Source organism: Coregonus clupeaformis, chromosome 1, assembly GCF_020615455.1.
Source record: "Coregonus clupeaformis isolate EN_2021a chromosome 1, ASM2061545v1, whole genome shotgun sequence".
In the NCBI taxonomy this organism is placed as follows: Eukaryota; Metazoa; Chordata; class Actinopteri; order Salmoniformes; family Salmonidae; genus Coregonus; species Coregonus clupeaformis.
Window position 1 is genome coordinate 81,708,523 of NC_059192.1, and position 20,723 is coordinate 81,729,245.

At 41.0% G+C, this 20,723-nt stretch overlaps 1 protein-coding gene across 2 annotated transcripts in view; it reads left to right on the top strand.

Annotated features, from left to right (window-relative positions):
- LOC121575089 (collagen alpha-1(XXI) chain) overlaps window positions 1-19,438 on the top strand; it is a 117,210-nt gene extending 97,772 nt beyond the window's left edge. For both annotated transcript variants that reach the window (XM_041887930.2, XM_041887939.2), the window contains 13 exons: window positions 4,822-4,866; window positions 5,484-5,537; window positions 5,735-5,788; window positions 7,051-7,104; window positions 8,685-8,756; window positions 12,768-12,803; window positions 13,550-13,594; window positions 15,508-15,540; window positions 16,017-16,163; window positions 16,333-16,387; window positions 16,474-16,668; window positions 16,770-16,847; window positions 18,816-19,438. In XM_041887930.2, coding sequence (XP_041743864.2) covers window positions 4,822-4,866; window positions 5,484-5,537; window positions 5,735-5,788; window positions 7,051-7,104; window positions 8,685-8,756; window positions 12,768-12,803; window positions 13,550-13,594; window positions 15,508-15,540; window positions 16,017-16,163; window positions 16,333-16,387; window positions 16,474-16,668; window positions 16,770-16,847; window positions 18,816-19,006 — 1,059 coding nt within the window. In that variant the 3' untranslated portion in view covers window positions 19,007-19,438. The remainder of the gene's footprint in view (window positions 1-4,821; window positions 4,867-5,483; window positions 5,538-5,734; window positions 5,789-7,050; window positions 7,105-8,684; window positions 8,757-12,767; window positions 12,804-13,549; window positions 13,595-15,507; window positions 15,541-16,016; window positions 16,164-16,332; window positions 16,388-16,473; window positions 16,669-16,769; window positions 16,848-18,815) is intronic.
- The last annotated feature ends 1,285 nt before the right edge of the window (window positions 19,439-20,723 follow it).

Consider the following 20,723-nt stretch of genomic DNA (forward strand, 5'->3'; position numbering starts at 1 on the left):
GCAGTTTAAAGAAAAATAAGTGTTAAGTAAAAAATAGATAAGTAAAAAAAATAAAAAATAATTAAAGAGCAGCAGTAAAATAAAATAACAGTAGGGAGGCTATATACAGGGGGTACCGGTACAGAGTCAATGTGCGGGGGCACAGGTTAGTCGAGGTAATTGAGGTAATATGTACATGTGGGTAGAGTTAAAGTGACTATGCACAGATAATAAACAGAGAGTAGCAGCAGCGTAAAATAGGGCGTGGGGTAGGGTGGGGGTACAATGCAAATAGTCCGGGTAGCCATGATTAGCTGTTCAGGAGTCTTATGGCTTGGGGGTAGAAGCTGTTAAGAAGCCTTTTGGATCTAGACTTGGCACTCCGGTACCGCTTGCCGTGTGGTAGCAGAGAGAACAGTCTATGACAGTCTATGTCATCTGGGCTACTTGAATCAAAGCAGACACCATGGAACATGAAAGTATTTCTGACATCTAGTACATTTGGAGTGGTTCCCCTGTAGTTCATCCCAAGATATTATCCCTATTATGGATATACGTGACTTTATGTGATGCTGGGAGCAAACATTGTATAGTCATTTGGGGACAGAATGTTTTTTTATATGAAAAATAAAGTTTTACACAAGGGAATCTCCATTGATGTGCAATTCTGCCGATTTGGCCACAGAAGCCGAGTGATGGAACTAAAATGTTCTACAATTAGTCAGTTGCTCCACATGGCTGTAAGCCATTTAGTTTGCCAGACCATCCAATGAGCTTTGTCTTTATGGACTAAAGCGCACAATAGTTGTAGCTGCCTGCAACCCCCTCAAAGCTAGTGTCTTTAGAAATGATAGTATTTTTTTATTTTTCTCTATTTATTTTCAATGTATTTATTTAATTATTATTTTACCAGATGTGTTGGTGACAATGGCATTAATGGCATGGGAGGAGGAATGGGTTGAATGAGCCAGTTGGATGCTGTGGAAGATTAGGTGGCTATGGGCATACTGTATTGGGTGACCAAAGGAATTGTAGCCAGGTCACCAGAGTTAACACCCCTACTCTTGAGACAAGTGTCATGGTATTTTTAATAACCAATGAAGATCATGAGTGTTGTATCTGAAAGATGTCACCTTGAGCCATTGGAGGGTTTTTAGATTAGATGGATGACCACCTCCTATTGGCCCTCCAAATCACTTACAGGACTGATCCAAAGCCAACAGATGGATGCCAACAGATAGATGCCAACAGATAGATGCCAACAGATAGATGCCAACAGATAGATGCCAACAGATAGATGCCAACAGATAGATTCAGTATAGCAAAACCTGCATGTGAGCATTTTGCTGACCAAGCAGGATGTAAGCACTGCATATCACTGTTTGAAGATGACATACTGTAGCTCATGCAGTGTTAAAGGTCCTTCGGGGCGTATTTAGTGTTTGGAATTGAAAGGATGTTGATGTTCTTTGCAGTCAAATTTCAAATGAGTAGAACACAATGTAACGAAGTAAAGAGAAGGAAACAAAGGCTGCTCTTGGACACTTTCATGGATAGGCAACTCTTTAATATGCCAAAAAGAAAGAATTCCATTGGAAGAAATATGTATTTATCACCTCCAATGAGCCATGAGTCATATAAGCCTCACAGACACAACCTGTTCATAGAATAGCTCCACTTATCTCCCCCATACTCCATCAGTGATCCAAGAATACGTGTCACATACCATAGTTGACCATGATGTACTACTCTGCCTATTCCAAGAACGTCTTTGCTGTTTTACACATACATTAGCTTTTGGCTCATCTGATTCCCTGTCTTATATGACACGTCAATGGATTTTCATTGTCTTAACTAATGTGGCTAATTGTCCTGATCTTTATTAAGTGATGTAATTTATCATGCAATAGCATGGTCTAGGTAACAGCTTTTAATATGTTTGCAGCATCTGAGAATTCTTGAGGAGTTCTTTTGCAACATGTTTCCCTGTTCCTTTACAATCCCCTCAAGATATAGTCTCTGTCATTTGCCAAACATCTGCACCCGTTTATCATGATAAACCGACTAAAGAGCCATTTCCAAGTAGTTTTGTTGGATATGCTCAACAATTATAAACTGTTTATTTACTCAACTGTACATTCACAAACTAACAGAGTTACTATTTGGGACCATCTATGTGTCACGACTTCCTCCGAAGCTGCCTCCCCTCCTTGTTCGGGCAGGCTTCGGCGTTCGTCGCCACCGGCCTTCTAGCCACTGCCGCTCCATATCTCATCATTCCATTTGTCTTGTCTTGTCAATTACACACACCTGGTTCATATTCCCCTCATTAGTACGTGTTTAAGTGTTCCCTCTGCCCCCCTTGTCCTTGTGGGTGATTGTTCATTGTGAGGATTAGTAGCTTGGTTGAGCTCAGTAATTTGTATTGCCGGGGTATTTTCCCATTAGACTGTTAACAACAAATATTGTGACTCTCAACTGCCAAACATAGACCTATCCCACTGGGAACAGATGTCAATTCAACGTCTATTCCACGTTGGTTCAACGTCATTTCATTGAAATGATGTGGAAACAACGTTGATTCAACCAGTGTGTGCCCAGTGGGAAGGTTTTTAGAGTGCAAGACCAATGAGGAGATCAGATTATGCTGTGAGGTGTAACGGAATATGCAGAATTTGGCTAACATTATGTTCTGATGGTTGTGTGATTACCTGTGTTCGATAATGAAAATCGTAGGGGGATTACCACTGAGGTAGTCAATGCTAAGAAATGTGCTAGCTATATGAAAAACATCTGAGGTATGAGAAGTTTTGGTACAGTGTTGCATGTAGTGATATGGCCAAGTAACATTGTTTATATAGTTAGTCTACCACTGAACATCAAAGGCAAGAAAGGGAAGCATTTTAGAAAGGACAGAGCAGCATACCTCTGAATAGGAAGTGTTAAAAAAACAGAAAAACTATTTCAAGGCCCTGTCCAGGCACCTTCACACAGCGAAAAATCAAGGAAAGCATGATTTTTAAAGATGGTAGTTCTTTTGTAAAACAAGGAGCCTGCCAGTGTTGAGACTGATGGAGAAGTAGATGCTATTGGCAAGGAAGATCAGGAATGAATGACATAATCACTTAAAGGGAAACAGACAGGTATGTAGTCCAGTGTAGCTCAGTTGGTAGAGCATGGCACTTGCAACGCCAGGGTTGTGGGGTTGATTCCCAAGGGGGACCAGTATGAAAATGTATGGACTCAATACTGTAAGTCGCTCTGGATAAGAGCGTCTGCTAAATGACTAAAATGTAAGAGATTTCTGGGAAATTCTGGAGCATCACTCAATGTTTATAAAAAAATCTAAATGCAAAATGCCGCTCAATCCCTGCTTGGGATGTAACATTGTTGGTTATTCTACATTTTCCGCCAAAACACCAACTACGTAAGTACCTGTTACGTCACCCATATCCGTATAGCCTTTGAAGTTATTATTTGTTTGAAGTGTGACAGATGTCTGTTTAAAATCTTTGAAAAGGAGGACATGTTTTCAACAGATAATATGCATGCAGCCATGAACATACGTAGATCATACTTGATAAAGGATACATAGTCGTCTCTGGGACTACTAAAAGATGACGTATCAACTGACCTTGGCCTGTACACAATAGTCTGCCATTGGCCTCATCTTTCACAGTGAATTATCAGAGATATTTGCTATCACTAAATGTAGTAGTCCTTGTTTAGTATTTCCATAAACATTGCATATTTGTTCACTACACACATGCTTCTGATTATAAACTGTCGATTTTCTACACCGAGTGGTCAGATAAAATGGGTAGCTTGCATGGAACTGGAATGCATCCATTCCATTTCATGGAACGTATCCTCAAGCATTTGAAACACCTATTATTGATTTCAATTAGTAGTAACTTGTCTAAAGTATTTTTGGGACTGTGTCACACTTAATTTAAAACCATCTACTGTATATACAGTGGCTTTAATAGCTTTGAGGTATGAGACTCTGAAAGTGTCCAAGATACATTTTCCATGTTGAAATGACTGATTATATCCAAGTGAAAACTGTTGTGTGCAGACAACACTTATAGGTGCACATAAACATGTGTATTTTCTTCTATTCAAACTTTATGATTTCTCTCAAGGTAGTGTATTTCTTGGACAACAAACCTATTTGTACTATTACATTTATATTTTTTAGGAGTCAACAAGTTAATCAATCAACATTTTATGAAGAGATAAACGAAGGGTTAACGCACACATATTGTATGTTATATAGATTGGTACAATAATCTCTCTGATGCATTATCAATACAATGAGGTTTTATGGTTTTAAGACGCTTTCTTCCTGTCCATTCATTGTGATACCCAATGATACAGTGTATAGTACCACTGTTCTCTGCATTAGGGCTGTATTTGCATTTGTTTTAACAACATCCTGTGGAAGCCATTAAACCCGCTGGCTGATAAAGCAAGCGAAGCTCAGGGGAAATACATTTTATATGTGATTAATCCAGACTCTCAGAAGCAAGAAAACAAAACCATACATCTGTGAACCATGTATGTTAGCTACATTAGAGGGGGAGGAAACTCTGCACTGTCTGTCTTTCATTTATATATTGAATACAAATGCATTGAATACAATTGTAATGCATAGGCTATTACCATGATCATGGTAAATGAAAAGTGACATACGTGTGCTGTCACCTTGCTGTCATATAGAGTAAGGGCAGCAGGTAGCCTAGCGGTTAGAGCCCATAACCGAAAGGTCGCTGGTTCAAATAACCAAGGTGAAAAATCAGCAAGGCACTTAACCCTAATTTGCTCTGTCTTTGTTTCCAGGGTATGCCTGGCGTGCCTGGAAACGTGGGCCAGAGTGGAACTAAGGTGAGCTCCTGTTATTCTCATAAAGGTCTGCTGTTATATCAGGACATGTCCATTAAATTGACATTATGGTGTTTTAAATAAAAACATTGATTCAAAGTCACAATCTCCTTTCCAGCAAGTTTTGCAAACGTTTTGTGCTTGCAAGAAAGGCTATTATGTTATTGTACTCCTTTATTTCACATTCCCTTGTTGTATGTCTAAAACTATGAATGAACATTATGCTGTGTTCAACCACAGTTTACATGCACCGTTATAAAGTATAGACTAAAATAAATAAGAAGATAAGAAAGTGTTTGTGATGGCTTTTGGAAAATGCACAAATTATTTTTGGATTACTGAAATGTTAAAATACTTCAGTCAAGCCCACAACGAAGTACATTTTCAAAAGTATTCTGGGGACTAATTTATTCCCATAACATCAGACTTTTATACACTATGGTTCGAGTTTTGACATTGAAATACATAAATAATATTTAATGAAACTGTCATGTGACAGAGAGAAAGAAAACACATGTAATCAATTAAGAAAGTTGGTATATCATTGGCAAACTGTTGCACAAAATTACAATAAAAAAAAGTTACTACATATGTTATTAATTATATCATTATAATTACAGGGTGAAGCTGGTTCGTCAGGACTGAAGGGTGCCAAAGGTTCAACTGGAACATCTGTAAGTTGGCTGCAGTCAATAAATCCAGTTTCAATTTATTCAAATGTATTCAGGATAACACTTACAGTAGTATATGTGGCTTAAATATGTATGGAACATAGTCCTAAGTCATTTTCACACTTACTCAATGACAACAGATGTGTAGAGATACGGGGAACATTTATAATTGATGTTGTTTTCTTGTTTTTCTTCTTTAGGGTGATAATGGCTTTCCTGGTGAACCTGGATCATCAGGGCAACCTGGACCTAAGGTAACAGTAATTTCTCTTCTGTTCAAGAAATGTAACATCCTGTCAATGGACCCTTTCAGGAATGATGTCAATTTAGTTTTGCCCAATGTCTATGTGAATACTATTTGCATTAGTCAAATGTACTTTTCATGGGGTGCTGGGCTGAGAAAATCTCAATAGTAAATAGCAATAGTAAAGACCTGCACACTCAATTGCTCCAACACATACCTTTATTACACAATTTTAGCATTGAAACATTGTGAACCAATAAAGGTATGTGTGGAGCAATTTGAGTGTTCTGACCCCTATCTTACTGGTACTGTGTCAGGGAATGTACTCCTCAGACCATGCAGTGCTGCAACACCACCACTAGAGGCAGTGATGACCACACAGAGCAACTATAAAACCCTGAATGACATTGAGCAGTGGTACGAAATCCCAAATACTGCTGAGCAGTGTTATGAAATCCCAAATGCTGCCGGCTGCATTACCTCATCTGTCCTTACAAGGCAAGACTTTATAGTTGCGCTGTGAATATCAGTCCCTTGTCTATTGGTGTGTAAAATCAGTTCCTCTAGTGGTGTTACAGTGCAACAGTATAGGCCTACTGAGAAATGCAACAAAACTCAGCGTTATTGTAGATGCATTAGGGTTAGGGTTGAAAGATTCCAACCAGGATTTCTAGAAAACTAAGGAATTTATTGAACGTTTCTGGAATTTTGCAACCCTAGCTTGGGTCAGCATTTTCTACAGTGATATAACTTCTAGCGAGTATGTTGTTTAGAGCAGTGCCATGGTTATACTAGTGACGCCAAATGAAGTGGTGGTCCAAGCCTACTGTACTACTATTGCCTTCGTCAGTGGAATTTTGGGATGTAAATCAAAAGCGGTCTGGTTCTCTGGTCTCGACTCTCTGACTCCCAGTCACTTTTTATTAGCTGATCTCGCATTAACGAGAGCCAATGTGTATTGGTTAATGGCACAGGAGTGAAATAGTAGTTTATGGACATGAGCAGTGTTTTCATATTCATGGTTTAGTTTCAAACAGCAGTTATTGGAGCACATTCGTTTAGAAAAAGCAAAAAAACACTTTTCTATCATTATGGTCAGTCTATAGTCACCTAAACCTCTAATGCTGATTATGAGCTTTTATTTTTATTTCACAGCAGTATTTTATGATTTCAAAGCAGAATAGTATTTCCATATCAGTATCTGCTGTGGTTTGTGTGCTATTTCTTACTATAAAATTACTCCTTCAACTAATTAACTTTTCTCAAATGAAGGGCAACAAAGGTGAAAGTGGACTGCCAGGTCAACCAGGGGTTTCAGGACCAGAGGTCAACATTTAACATTTCATATCTGTTGATTATGTATATTGTGAATGTACAGTACCAGTCAAACATTTGGACACACCTACTCATTCAAGGGTTTTTCTTTATTTTTACTATTTTCTACATTGTAGAATAATAGTGAAAACATCAAAACTATGAAATAACACATATGGAATCATGTAGTAACCAAAAAAGTGTTAAACAAATCAAAATATATTTATATTTTACATTCTTCAAAGTAGCCATCCATCCTGACTGCTTTGCACACTCTTGGCATTCTCTCAACCAGCTTCATGAGGAATGCTTTTCCAACAGTCTTGAAGGAGTTCCCACATATTCTGAGCACTTGTTGGCTAATTGCCCTTCACTCTGCGGTCCAACTCATCCCAAACCATCTCAAATGTGTTGAGGTTGGGTGATTGTGGAGGCCAGGTCATCTGATGCAGCACTCTCCTTGGTCAAATAGCCCTTACACAGCCTGGAGGTGTGTTTTGGGTCATTGTCCTGTTGAAAAACAAATGACAGTCCCACTAAGCACAAACCAGATGGGATGGCAGAATGCTGTGGTAGCCATGCTGGTTAAGTGTGCCTTGAATTCAAAAGAAATCACTGACAGTGTCACCAGCAAAGCACCCCCACACCATCACACCTCCTCCTCCATGCTTCACGGTGGGAACCACACATGCAGAGATAATCCGTTCACCTACTCTGCGTCTCACAAAGACACAGCGGTTGTAACCAAAAATCTCAAATTTGGACTCATCAGACCAAAGGACAGATTTCCACTGGTCTAATGTCCATTGCTCGGGTTTCTTGGCCCATGCAAGTCTCTTCTTCTTATTGGTGTCCTTTAGTAGTGGTTTCTTTGTAGTAATTCGACCATGAAGGCCTGATTCATGCAGTCTCCTCTGAACAGTTGCTGTTGAGATGTGTCTGTTACTTGAACTCTGTGAAGCATTTATTTGGGCTGCAATCTGAGGTGCAGTTAACTCTAATGAACTTATCCTCTGCAGCAGAGGTAACTCTAGGTCTTCCTTTCTTGTGGCGGTCCTCATGAGAGCCAGTTTCATCATAGCGCTTGATGTTTTTTTTGACTGCACTTGAAGAAACTTTCAAAGTAATAGAAATCTTCCGTATTGACTGACCTTCATGTCTTAAAGACATGCATTCCAGGTGACTACCTCATGAAGCTGGTTGAGAGAATGCCAAGAGTGTGCAAAGCTGTCATCAAAGCAAAGGGTGGCTACTTTGAAGAATCTCAAATATAACATATATTTTGATTTGTTTAACACTTTTTTGGTTACTACATGATTCCATATGTGTTATTTCATAGTTTTGATGTCTTCACTATTATTCTACAATGTAGAAAATAGTAAATAAAAAAAAACCTGTAATGATTAGGTGCGTCCAAACTTTTGACTGGTACTGTAAATAGACAGTAAAGGTGATACATGACATAGTTTAGATCTGCTTACAGTACGATGTAAGCTACAGAACGTCTAAAAGACAAAGTGTCCTTACCATGTTCTTACCATATGTTCTTACTATGTACAGAATGATGCTTGATTGAATGAATGTTATTCCAGGGCAAGTCAGGTGACCCTGGAATAGCAGGTCAGCCAGGACACCCAGGAATGCCAGGCTTGACAGGACCTAAGGTATTTACAGGCTCCTACAAAATCACTCTTAACTGCTGGGAAAATACTGTGTCTTAACAGTTTGATAGGGATTTACCTGTGTGTAGGCCTATTTAGCAATTACTGGATTATTGGAAATAGCAATTAAAGTCATTTTCACTAAATGTTCTGTTCAAAGAGGGTCTCACACCCTTTTGAAATTGATATACAGTGCCTTCGGAAACTATTCAGACCCCTTGACTTTTTCCACATTTTGTTAGGTTACAGCCTTATTCTAAAATTAATTAAATTGTTTTTTCCCCTCATCAATCTACACACAATACCCCATAATGACAAAGCAAAACAGGTTTTTATAAATATTTGCCTAATTTATTACAAATAAAAAACAGAAATATCAGATTTAAATAAATATTCAAATCAAATGAAATCAAATTTGATTTGCCAAATGCGCCGAATATAACAGGTGTAGACATTACAGTGAAATGCTTACTTACAAGCCCTTAACCAACAACAAGCAAGTAACTAAAGAGCAGCAGTAAAATAAAATAACAGTAGGGAGGCTATATACAAGGGGGTACCGGTGCAGAGTCAATGTGCGGGGGCACCGGCTAGTCGAGGTAATTGAGGTAATATGTACATGTGGGTAGAGTTAAAGTGACTATGCATTAATAATAAACAGAGTAGCAGCAGCGTAAAAGAGGGGGGTGGGGGGCAGTGCAAATAGTCCGGGTAGCCATGATTAGCTGTTCAGGAGTCTTATGGCTTGGGGGTAGAAGCTGTTGAGAAGCCTTTTGGACCTAGACTTGGCGCTCCGGTACCGCTTGCCGTGCTGTAGCAGAGAGAACAGTCTATGACTATGGTGGCTGGAGTTTTTGACAATTTTGAGGTCCTTCCTCTGACACCGCCTGGTATAGAGGTCCTGGATGGCAGGAAGCTTGGCCCCAGTGATGTACTGGAGGCCGAGCAGTTGCCATACCAGGCGGTGATGCAACCAGTCAGGATGCTCTCAATGGTGCAGCTGTAGAACATTTTGAGGATCTGAGGACCCATGCCAAATATTTTCAGTCTCCTGAGGGGAAATAGGCTTTGTTGTGACCTCTTCACGACTGTCTTGGTGTGTTTGGACCATGATAGTTCGTTGGTGAACTTGAAGCTCTCAACCTGTTCCACTACAGCCCCGTCGATGAGAATGGGGGCGTGCTCAGTCTTCTTTTTTTCCTGTAGTCCACAATCATCTCCCAGGTAGCTTAGTGGGTAAGAGCGTTGTGCCAGTAACCGAAAGGTCGCTGGTTCTAATCCCTGAGCCGACTAGGTGAAAAATCTGTCGATGTGCCCTTAAGCAAGGCACTTAACCCTAATTGCTCATGTAAGTCGCTCTGGATAAGAGCGTCTGCTAAATGACTAAAATTTAATTTTTAATTTTAAAAATTTAAATCACGTTGACAGAGAGGTTGTTATCCTGGCACCACACGGCCAGGTCTCTGACCTCCTCCCTATAGGCTGTCTCATCGTTGTCGGTGATCAGGCCTACCACTGTTGTGTCATCAGCAAACTTAATGATGGTGTTGGAGTCGTGCCTGGCCATGCAGTCATGGGTGAACAGGGAGTACAGGAGGGGACTGAGCACGCACCCCTGAGGGGCCCCGTGTTGAGGATCAGCGTGGCAGATGTGTTGTTACCTACCCTGACTACCTGGGGGCGGCCCGTCAGGAAGTCCAGGATCCAGTTGCAGAGGGAGGTGTTTAGTCCCAGGATCCTTAGCTTAGTGATGAGCTTTGAGGGCACTATAGTGTTGAACGCTGAGTTGTAGTCAATGAACAGCATTCTCACGTAGGTGTTCCTCTTGTCCAGGTGGGAAAGGGCAGTGTGGAGTGCAATAGAGATTGCATCATCTGTGGATCTGTTGGGGCGGTATGCAAATTGGAGTGGGTCTAGGGTTTCTGGGATAATGGTGTTAATGTGAGCCATGACCAGCCTTTCAAAGCCCTTCATGGCTACAGACGTGAGTGCTACGGGTCGGTAGTCATTTAGGCAGGTTATCTTAGTGTCCTTGGGCACAGGGACTATGGTGGTCTGCTTGAAACATGTTGGAATTACAGACTCAGTCAGGGACATGTTGAAAATGTCAGTGAAGACACTTGCCAGTTGGTCAGCACATGCTCGGAGTACACGTCTGGTAATCCGTCTGGCCCTGCGGCCTTGTGAATGTTGACGTGCTTAAAAGTCTTACTCACATCGGCTACGGAGAGCGTGATCGCATAGTCAGACCCTTTACTCAGTACTTTGTTGAAGCACATTTGGCAGCGATTACAGAAGTCTTCTTGTGTATGAAGCTACAAGCTTGGCACACTTGTATTTGGGGAGTTTCTCCCATTCTTCTCTGCAGATCCACTCAAGCTCTGTCAGGTTGAATGGGGAGCATTGCTGCACAGCTTTTTTCAGGACTCTCCAAAGATGTTCCATCGGGTTCAATTCCGGGCTCTGGCTGGGCCACTCAAGGACATTTAGAGACTTGTCCCGAAGCCACTCCTGCGTTGTCTTGGCTGTGTGCTTAGGGTCGTTTTCTTGGCGGCCCGCTCTAGGAAGACTCATGGTGGTTCCAAACTTCTTCCATTTAAGAATGATGGAGGCCACTGTGTTCTTGGGCACCTTCAATGCTGCAGAAATTCTGTGGTACCCTTCCCCAGATCTGTGCCTCGACACAATCCTGTCTCTGACCTCTACAGACAATTCCTTCGATCAAGTTGTAGAATTATCTCAAGGATGATCAATGGAAACAGGATGCACCTAAGTCAATTTCTAGTCTCATAGCAAAGGGTGTGTATACTTATGTAAATAAGGTATTTATGTTCTTTATTTTTAATACATTGGCAAACATTTCTAAAAGCCTGTTCACGCTTTGTCATTATGGGGTATTGTGTGCAGATAGCTGAGGATTTTTATTTATTTAATTCATTTTAGAATAAGGCTGTAACGTAATATAAATGTGGAAAAAGTCAAGGGCACTGTAAATGTTTTCTTCATCTGAGGCGTAGTGTACAATTGAGCTGGGATTGAGCATTAGAATGTTTTCTGCAAATGTTTTCAGTGTTGCCATCCCGATCACATTTTGTTTATTTAATGAGAAAGGAAAAATACTGACGTTGCATTTTGATGAAGAATTTGGAGCCAGAAACCTACTTTATGGTGAGCTGTGTTTCCAGATTTACCTCCGTTAACTTCAATAAAGAATATTAATTTATACTACAGCAAACAAGCAAGTCTTTCATGGGATTTAATTAATTAATTACCCCAAGGACTGCAATTTACAGGTGAGGGTTAATCGAATGCAGTAAAATACATAATTGATCTCTAACAGTATTGTTTACAGGAACTTTTTTGAAATCACTGGCCACTTTAAGAAATGGAACACTAGTCACTTTAATAATTTTACATATCTTGCACTACTCATCTCATATGTATATACTGTATTCTATTCTATAATATTCTACTGTATCTTAGTCCATGCTGCTCTGTCATTGCTTGTCCATATATGTATATATTCTTAAATTCCATTCCTTACTAGATTTGTGTGTATTGGGTATATGTTGTGAAATTGTTAGATATTACTGCACTGTCGGAGCTAGAAGCACAAGCATTTCGCTACACCCGCAATAACATCTGCTAAACACATGTATGTGACAAATAAAATTTTATTTTATTTTATTTGTTTCGCAGACATTCTTTGATGTTCCACCGTAGAGACAATAGTTTACCATTTCATAAATATAATAAACAGTACTTTTCAGTTTGCCTTTCATTTCATTTCTACCACTTCAGGACAAGTTGCAATCTTACTACAAAATATCTGAAAAAACTAGTGAAACACTACAAGAGGCTTGTATAATGTTTAACATACTGTCATCTGTCATATCCATAGCATGTGTCATGGATGTGGTGCAGTATGTGGGTATTGAAGTTGAAACATTTGGAACCGTAACTCTGTATTCTCCTACTACCCATAACAATAACATGTCATTTCTATCTCACCAGGGACAAAGGGGAGATCCAGGTGAACGAGGAGGGGAGGTATTCATAACATTTAATTGGGGTTTTCTTATGTAACTCCTGATGATCATTCAAACCCATTAGCTACACCTGAGGCTTTGGATGGAGCGTCTGTCCTCTCAGGGTATTTCATGTTCCAGACATTTCAAGTATTTAGTTTGATTGTATTTTGCCATGTTGCTCAGTCCAAGAGAACAAATAATGGTAAACAGCAAAGAATGAAATTGAACATACTGTAACTGTAGAACATATTGAAACCTTCATTTTACTTATGGACAAGAGATTGCTTTGGAAAACATAAATAGAGGATGCTATGTTTTCAATTTACAAACGATCGCTTGGGGTGTAATCGGATGCTCGGCTCACTACCTCATTCCAAATGTGGTTGCTTTCATTTAGCCAGAGTGGAATCATGTTGAACAACCTCTTAATTCAATGTCATGGAAAACAGGGACAGCAATGATCTTTGTGGGAAAAACTAGGAAGCATATCGAGTCAAATGACAATGTCACCACAGGACTGTGGTTAAGAAGTCACTTGGACTGTGTCTCTGGATGTAAAATATCCATTAAACTGACTGTCATGGACGTAGCAACAACCTTTATGTAAAATCTCATTCTAAAATCATGACTGGCAAATTTTAACTCTGCTCTGAAGGACGATGATTTGATTACTGAGGACCTTAGGTTTAACCACAAGCACAAATTACAGAAACATTGTACAACTAAAAACAAACACCATAATTGCTAGTTGAATTTTCCCTACAGGGATTGAGAGGTGAAAAGGGAGATATGGGGATTCCAGGGAATCATGTAAGTTGCGCTTCCTATGATTACATGTAATATTATTTACAGTGCATTCGGAAAGTATTCAGACCCCTTGGTTTTTTCCACATTTTGTTACGTTACAGCCTTATACTAAAATGCATTATATACATAATACCCCATAATGATGAAGCAAAAGCTTTTTTATGTTTGCAAATGTATAATAAAAAACAACTGAAATATCACATTTACGTAAGTATTCAGACCCTTTACTCAGTACTTTGTTGAAGCACCTTCGACAGCGATTACAGCCTCGAGTCTTCTTGGGTATGAAGCTACAAGCTTGGCACACCTGTATTTGGGGAGTTTCTCCCATTCTTCTCTGCAGATCCTCTCAAGCTCTGTCAGGTTGGATGAGGAGCGTCGCTGCACAGCTATTTTCAGGTCTCTCCAGAGATTTTAGATCGGGTTCAAGTCTGGGCTCTGGCTGGGCCACTCAAGGACATTCAGAGACTTGTCCCGAAGCCACTCCTGCATTTCCTTGGCTGTGGGGTTAGGGTCGTTGTCCTGTTGGAAGGTGAACTTCCGACCCAGTCTGAGGTCCTGAGCACTCTGGAGCAGGTTTTCATCAAGAATCTCTCTGTACTTTGCTCCGTTCATCTTTCCCTCGATCCTGACTAGTCTCCCAGTCCCTGCCGCTGAAAAACATCCACACAGCATGACGCTGCCATCACCATGCTTCACCGTAGGGATGGTGCCAGGTTTCCTCCAGATGTGACGCTTAGCATTCAGGCCAAAGAGTTCAATGCTGGTTTATCAGACCAGAGAATCTTGTTTCTCATGGTCTGAAAGTCCTTTAGGTGCCTTTTGGCAAACTCCAAGCGAACTGTCATGTGCCTTTTACTGAGGAGTGGCTTCCGTCTGGCCACTCTACCATAAAGGCCTGATTGGTGGAATGCTGCAGACATGGTTGCCCTTCTGCAAGGTTCTCCCATCTCCACAGAGGACCTCTGGAGCTCTGTCAGAGTGACCATCGGGTTCTTGGCCACCTCCCTGAACAAGGCCCTTCTTCCCCGATTGCTCAGTTTGGCCGGGCGGCCAGCTCTAGAAAGAGTCTTGGTGGTTCTAAACTTCTTCCAAGGCCACTGTGTTCTTGGGGACCTTCAATGCTGCAGGAATTTTTTGGTACCCTTCCCCAGATCTGTGCCTCGACACAATCCTGTCTCGGAGCTCTACAGACAGTTTGTTCGACCTCATGGCATGGTTTTTGCTCTGACATACACTGTCAACTGGACCTTATATAGACAGGTGTGTGCCTTTCCAAACCGTGTCCAATCAATTGAATTGACCACAGGTGGACTCCAATCAAGTTGTAGAAACATCTCAAGGATGATCAATGGAAACAGGATGCACCTGAGCTCAATTTCGAGTCTCATAGCAAAGGGTCTGAATTCTTATGTAAATACAAAAAACCTGTTTTTGCTTTGTCATTATGGGGTAGTGTGTGTAGATTAATGAGGGGAAAAAATGTAACGTAACAAAATGTGGAAAAAGTCAAGGTGTCTGAATACTTTCCGAATGCACTGTATATCAATGAATGAATTCCGGCTTAAATATTAAAGTATTTTGTCCAATTGGACAGTTGATTGCCCAGTAGCCTCGGAAGCCCAGTTACATAGTACTTAATGCTTGCAAGTGCTAGGATTTTTCTATGTGAAACTGTTCTAACCACATTACAGTGATTATTCCATAGCCTATATAATTCATAACTGGGAATATTTTCCTCTTGTCACAATGTATTCATTTCATATTGTAGACTAGCATTGACTATGTTCTAATACACTCATGTACAGGAGTTGGATTGGAAATGTGGAAGTATGGGAACAACTCTCAAATTAAAGTTGTGATTGAATTGTGATTAATCAACATTACTAATCAGCCACCATCACTTTGATTGACAGGGCTCTAATGGCTCATCGGGACAAAAAGGGGGGGTAAGTCTGTCATTGACTACTGTAAGTTGCTGTCACGATCGTCGTAGGAGTGAGTAGACCAAGGCGCAGCGTGTTGAGCGAACATGATTGACTTTATTACCGTCAGTGATAATAAGCACACTACACAAAACAATAAACGACTCGTGAAGTCCACGGTGACACTGACCGATAAGGAACAAAAACCCACAAACACAAAGTGAAACACAGACAGTTAAATATGGCTCCCAATCAGAGACAACCAGCACACAGCTGACACTCGTTGCCTCTGATTGGGAGTCATTCCGTCAAACATAGAAATAACCAACCTAGAACACCCAACAAAGAAACAGAACACATAGAATGAACACACCCTGGCTCAACATATAGAGTCCCAGAGCCAGGGTGTGACAGTTGCTGTAGCCCTGAATAGCCAAGCATACGTCCCCATCTAGAGTATAGCAATGTGTGTACTTATACTATGCTCTTGTGCATGCCAGAAAGGGACAACAGGAGACCCTGGTCAGAGGGGACTGGAAGGTCACCAAGGCCAGCCAGGATTATCAGGGCAGACAGGCCCGTCTGGGCCTCGAGGACAGAGCGGTGAAGTTGGCCCTCCTGGGCCACCTGGACTAGAGGGTAGACCTGTATGTAACCCACGAGTACACTCACCCACCATGCATGGTCTCACATTCAACTGCTCTTACTGTACATTGATCAACAATCATCGTAATTGTTCCATCAATGTCTATGCCGATTGTATGAATTGACTTAGACATTTTGCATGATGCCATCAATTATGTCAAATCTCCACAGGGAAGGGAGATGTCCAAGCAAATCATTCAGCAAATATGCAGAGAGGTACTTAGATGTGAGTATTGATTATGTTTGATAATTGCTGTATTCTTTATACTACACCTATATCTGTGCCCCCCTCCATTGTGTTTTTTATCCCAGTGGAGATGCCTTCGCTACTCCTCAGTAACCAGCAGCAGAGTAACTGTGACCACTGCCAAAGCAGGGATGGGACTCCGGGGGCACCAGGCCCAGTTGGGCCCCAGGGATCGAGGGGCTTTACTGGGAACCCTGGTTCCATTGGACAGCCGGGCCATCCAGGTCGACCTGGGCGTCCTGGGATGTATGGCTTGAAGGGTAGGACTCAATTAGTCTGTGCAGTATGTACGGTAAACAGTAGAGTAGTAGTAAACATTGGATTTGTACTGGAACACATTGCATTCTATTTGTGTTTCCAGGAGATCCAGGAATAAAGGGGGAGAAGGGGAATCAAGGAAGAGCAGAGATCGGAGATCCAGGAACATCAGGGCCTCCAGGTAAAAATATAAATATGAAATATGTTTACTCCATATGGTATGCTACTGCACATCAAATTTGATATACAGTGCATTCGGGAAAGTATTCAGACTCATTTAGTTTTTCCACATTTTGTTACGTTACAGCCTTATTCTACAATGGATTCAATAAATAATACATCTCATCAATTTACACACAATACCCCATAATGACAAAGCGAAAACAGGTTCTTAGAAATGTTTTGCACAAAACAGAAATGCATTCTTTACATAAGTATTCAGACCCTTTGCTATTAAACTCGAAATTGAGCTCAGGTGCATCCTGTTTACATTGATCATCCTTGAGATGTTTCTACAACTTGATTGGAGTCCACCTGTTGTAAATTAAATTGATTGGACATGATTTGGAAAGGCACACACCTGTCTATATAAGGTCCCACAGTTGACAGTGCATGTCAGAGCAAAAATCAAGACATGAGGCCGAAGGAATTGTCCGTAGAGCTCCGAGACAGGATTGCGTCGAGGCACAGATCTGGGTAAGGATACCAAAACATTTCTGCAGCATTGAAGGTCCCCAAGAACACAGTGGCCTCCATCATTTGGTACCACCAAGACTCTTCCTAGAGCTGGCCGCCTGGCCAAACTGAGCAATCGGGGGAGAAGGGCCTTGGTCAGGGAGGTGACCAAGAACCCGATGGTCACTCTGACAGACCTCTAGAGTTCCTCTGTGGAGATGGGAGAACCTTCCAGAAGGACAAACATCTCTGCAGCACTCCACCAATCAGGCCTTTATGGTAGAGTGGCCAGACAGAAGCCACTCCTCAGTAAAAGGCACATGACAGCCCGCTTGGAGTTTGCCAAAAGGCACCTAAAGACTCTCAGACCATGAGAAACAAGATTCTCTGGTCTGATGAAACCAAGATTGAACTCTTTGGCCTGAATGCCAAGCGTCACGTCTGGAGTAAACCTGGCACCATCCCTACGGTGAAACATGGTGGTGGCAGCATCATGCTGTGGGGATGTTTTTCAGCAGCAGGGACTGGGAGACTAGTCAGGATCGAGGGAAAGATGAACAGAGCAAAGTACAGAGAGATTCTTGATGAAAACCTGCTCCAGAGCGCTCAGGACCTCAGACTGGGGCAATGGTTCAGCTTCCAACAGGACAACGACCCTAAGCACACAGCCAAGACAACACAGGAGTGGCTTCGGGACAAGTCTCTGAATGTCCTTGAGTGGCCCAGCCAGAGCCCGGACTTGAACCCCATCTAACATCTCTGGAGAGACCTGAAAAAAGCTGTGCAGCGACGCTCCCCATCCAACCTGACAGAGCTTGAGAGGATCTGCAGAGAAGAATGGAGAAACCCCCCAAATACAGGTGTGCCAAGCTTGTAGCGTCATACCCAAGAAGACTCGAGACTGTAATCGCTGCCAAAGGTGCTTCAACAAAGTAATGAGTAAAGGGTCTGAATATTTATGTAAATGTGATATTTCCGTTTTTTTTATTTTTATAAATTGGCAAACATTTCTAAAAAACCTGTTTTTGCTTTGTCATTATGGGGTATTGTGTGTAGATTTCATCCATTTTAGAACAAGGCTGTAATGTAACAAAATGTGGAAAAGCTCAAGGGGTCTGAATACTTTCCGAATGCAGTGTATGTAGTATAATTATGTCTATTTGGTTATTTAATCAAGATAGGAATTAAATCAGGACAATTCTCTTAATATTGATGCGTCTGGGTCACTGCACAGTGCTCCAATCACGTCCTCAGTCCAAGTTGTTTGAGAGCTCTTTCTGGGAGTCATTTCATGTCTATTGCAACCTGTTTTCCCTCTTCTGCAGATAAATACACTGCTAGTCTTTTGTGACCTTAGTTACCCCTATTCAATAAAAACTGATCAAATAACAGGATTAGGAGTTGTTGGCAACCAGTAGGAATTTTTTTGGAACCACAAGAGAAACACCTAATTTGTCATTGTCTACTTTCCCAGGTCCAATGGGTCCTCAGGGAGATAGTAAACCAGGTCATCCAGGGAAACCAGGACCCCCTGGCCTAAACGGGGAGGAGGGGAAGAGAGGTAACCCTGGGGTCCCGGGCCAGCCAGGGGTGTGCCATCTATCCATGTGTTACGGTGTCATGATGAGGAGCAGGGATCCTTTTAGTAAAGGACCAAACTATTGACCCAACATGGCAGCAGGCAGGCAATCAAACAGTCTGGAGTTGATGCATAGCGCTCAAAGAAAAACAGCAAATCTTTCCAATCTCAGGAAGATCACATTTTTTACAGTGTTTCCCCTCAGTCACGGAAACAGGAAGTACCTCTTAACATGTACGGTATATAGTAAAGATATCCATGTGCGTCCTTTCATGAGCTTTCTCAAGCCCTGTGTATACCTGGTTCTAACATGCGTCCTTTGTCCTGATCTTGTCTAAATTCTGGTTGTGCCCACATTTTTAGACAGGTGTAGACGATTAAAAGATGCATTGTGATATGATTGTGCTCAGATCTTCCTGACCCCCTTAGATAGCCAGGAACACATTGTGTCTGGATATCTTACAAGTGTAGATGGATCTGGACAGTGAAACCCTTTAAATCATCATTATCCCGCCCTCTAAAATCATTGACAGATGGCACCATTGACTTCCCACTGGGCACACACTGGTTGAATCAATGTTGTTTCCACATAATTTCAATTAAATTACGTTGAACCAACGTGAACTAGACGCTGAATTGACGTCTGTGCCCAGTGGGTTATGCCATCAATATGTGTCTTAAAATAAATAAATATTATTTTGAAAGAATAGCTGTGAAAACATTTGCATAAAGGGAGGGACCAGGAAATATGGTCGTGATAAGAGATGAATTACATTTCTGAAAATCTGGTCACAATCAGAATGTGGACAAGATCAGGACACAGGAACAATGTTAGCGCCAGGTATAAACAGGACTTCAGAGTAAAAACTTCTTCATTTTGATCTTCTCACATTCTGCTTTGTAATGTCACAGGCTCCATTTTGCTTTAAACGGACATTGTGACATTAAGCACTTTTTTCTACTTACCCAGAGTCAGATTAACCAATGGATGCCATCTCTGATCCAAAGCATCCAATGTAAATAATTCTGCACTGCTCACACAAGTACACAGGAATAAAGGGCTGCAGCTCCACTTGGACAATGCTGATGGTACAATTTCTTGCTATACCAATTTCTTGCTATATACTGCCCCCTGTTGTTACTTTGTTGCACCATACTTTCTGAATGGTCACCCAGAATTGGTCAACCCTAAATGTGTTTACCAAATTTGTTTGTAGTTATATATGCAATGTTTAAAGACCCGTGTAATGTATTATCATTTGTAAATTGATAAATGCAGTTATTGTAAACAACGTCTAAAGAATTATTACAAAGTTTCAGGGCAAATCTGTGAGCTTGCTATCTCTATAATGGAGGCTGCTATGTTCATAAAACAATTTGTTGAATAAACATAAAACAAAAGCCAAATATTTTATCATCTAAAACATAAACTTGTGAGCATTACTGCAATTTCAGTTTATATTCCTTTTATTTTTATTTTTATAATAACTAGTTTGTGTATTGAATGAAAATACAGAAATACTTTTTTTTCTAACTCTTACATGAAGGATACCTAGTATAACAAATGTAAACCTGGGAAATCCTAGCTACTTTCTGTCAAAAGAGCGAGGGCAAAAAGAAACATGTTGACATCTCGACTTCATCTGAAGTTTGCTGTGTCTGTTGCAAATTATTTGCTGTTATGTGCCTGAGTTACCTTACCTTTCCATACCGTACCTAATGTTACCTTAGCCAAGCAAGTATTTTTTGTTATTTATAAAACTGAACTAATTTACTGTGTATTAATGGGCTTTACCTGTGAGA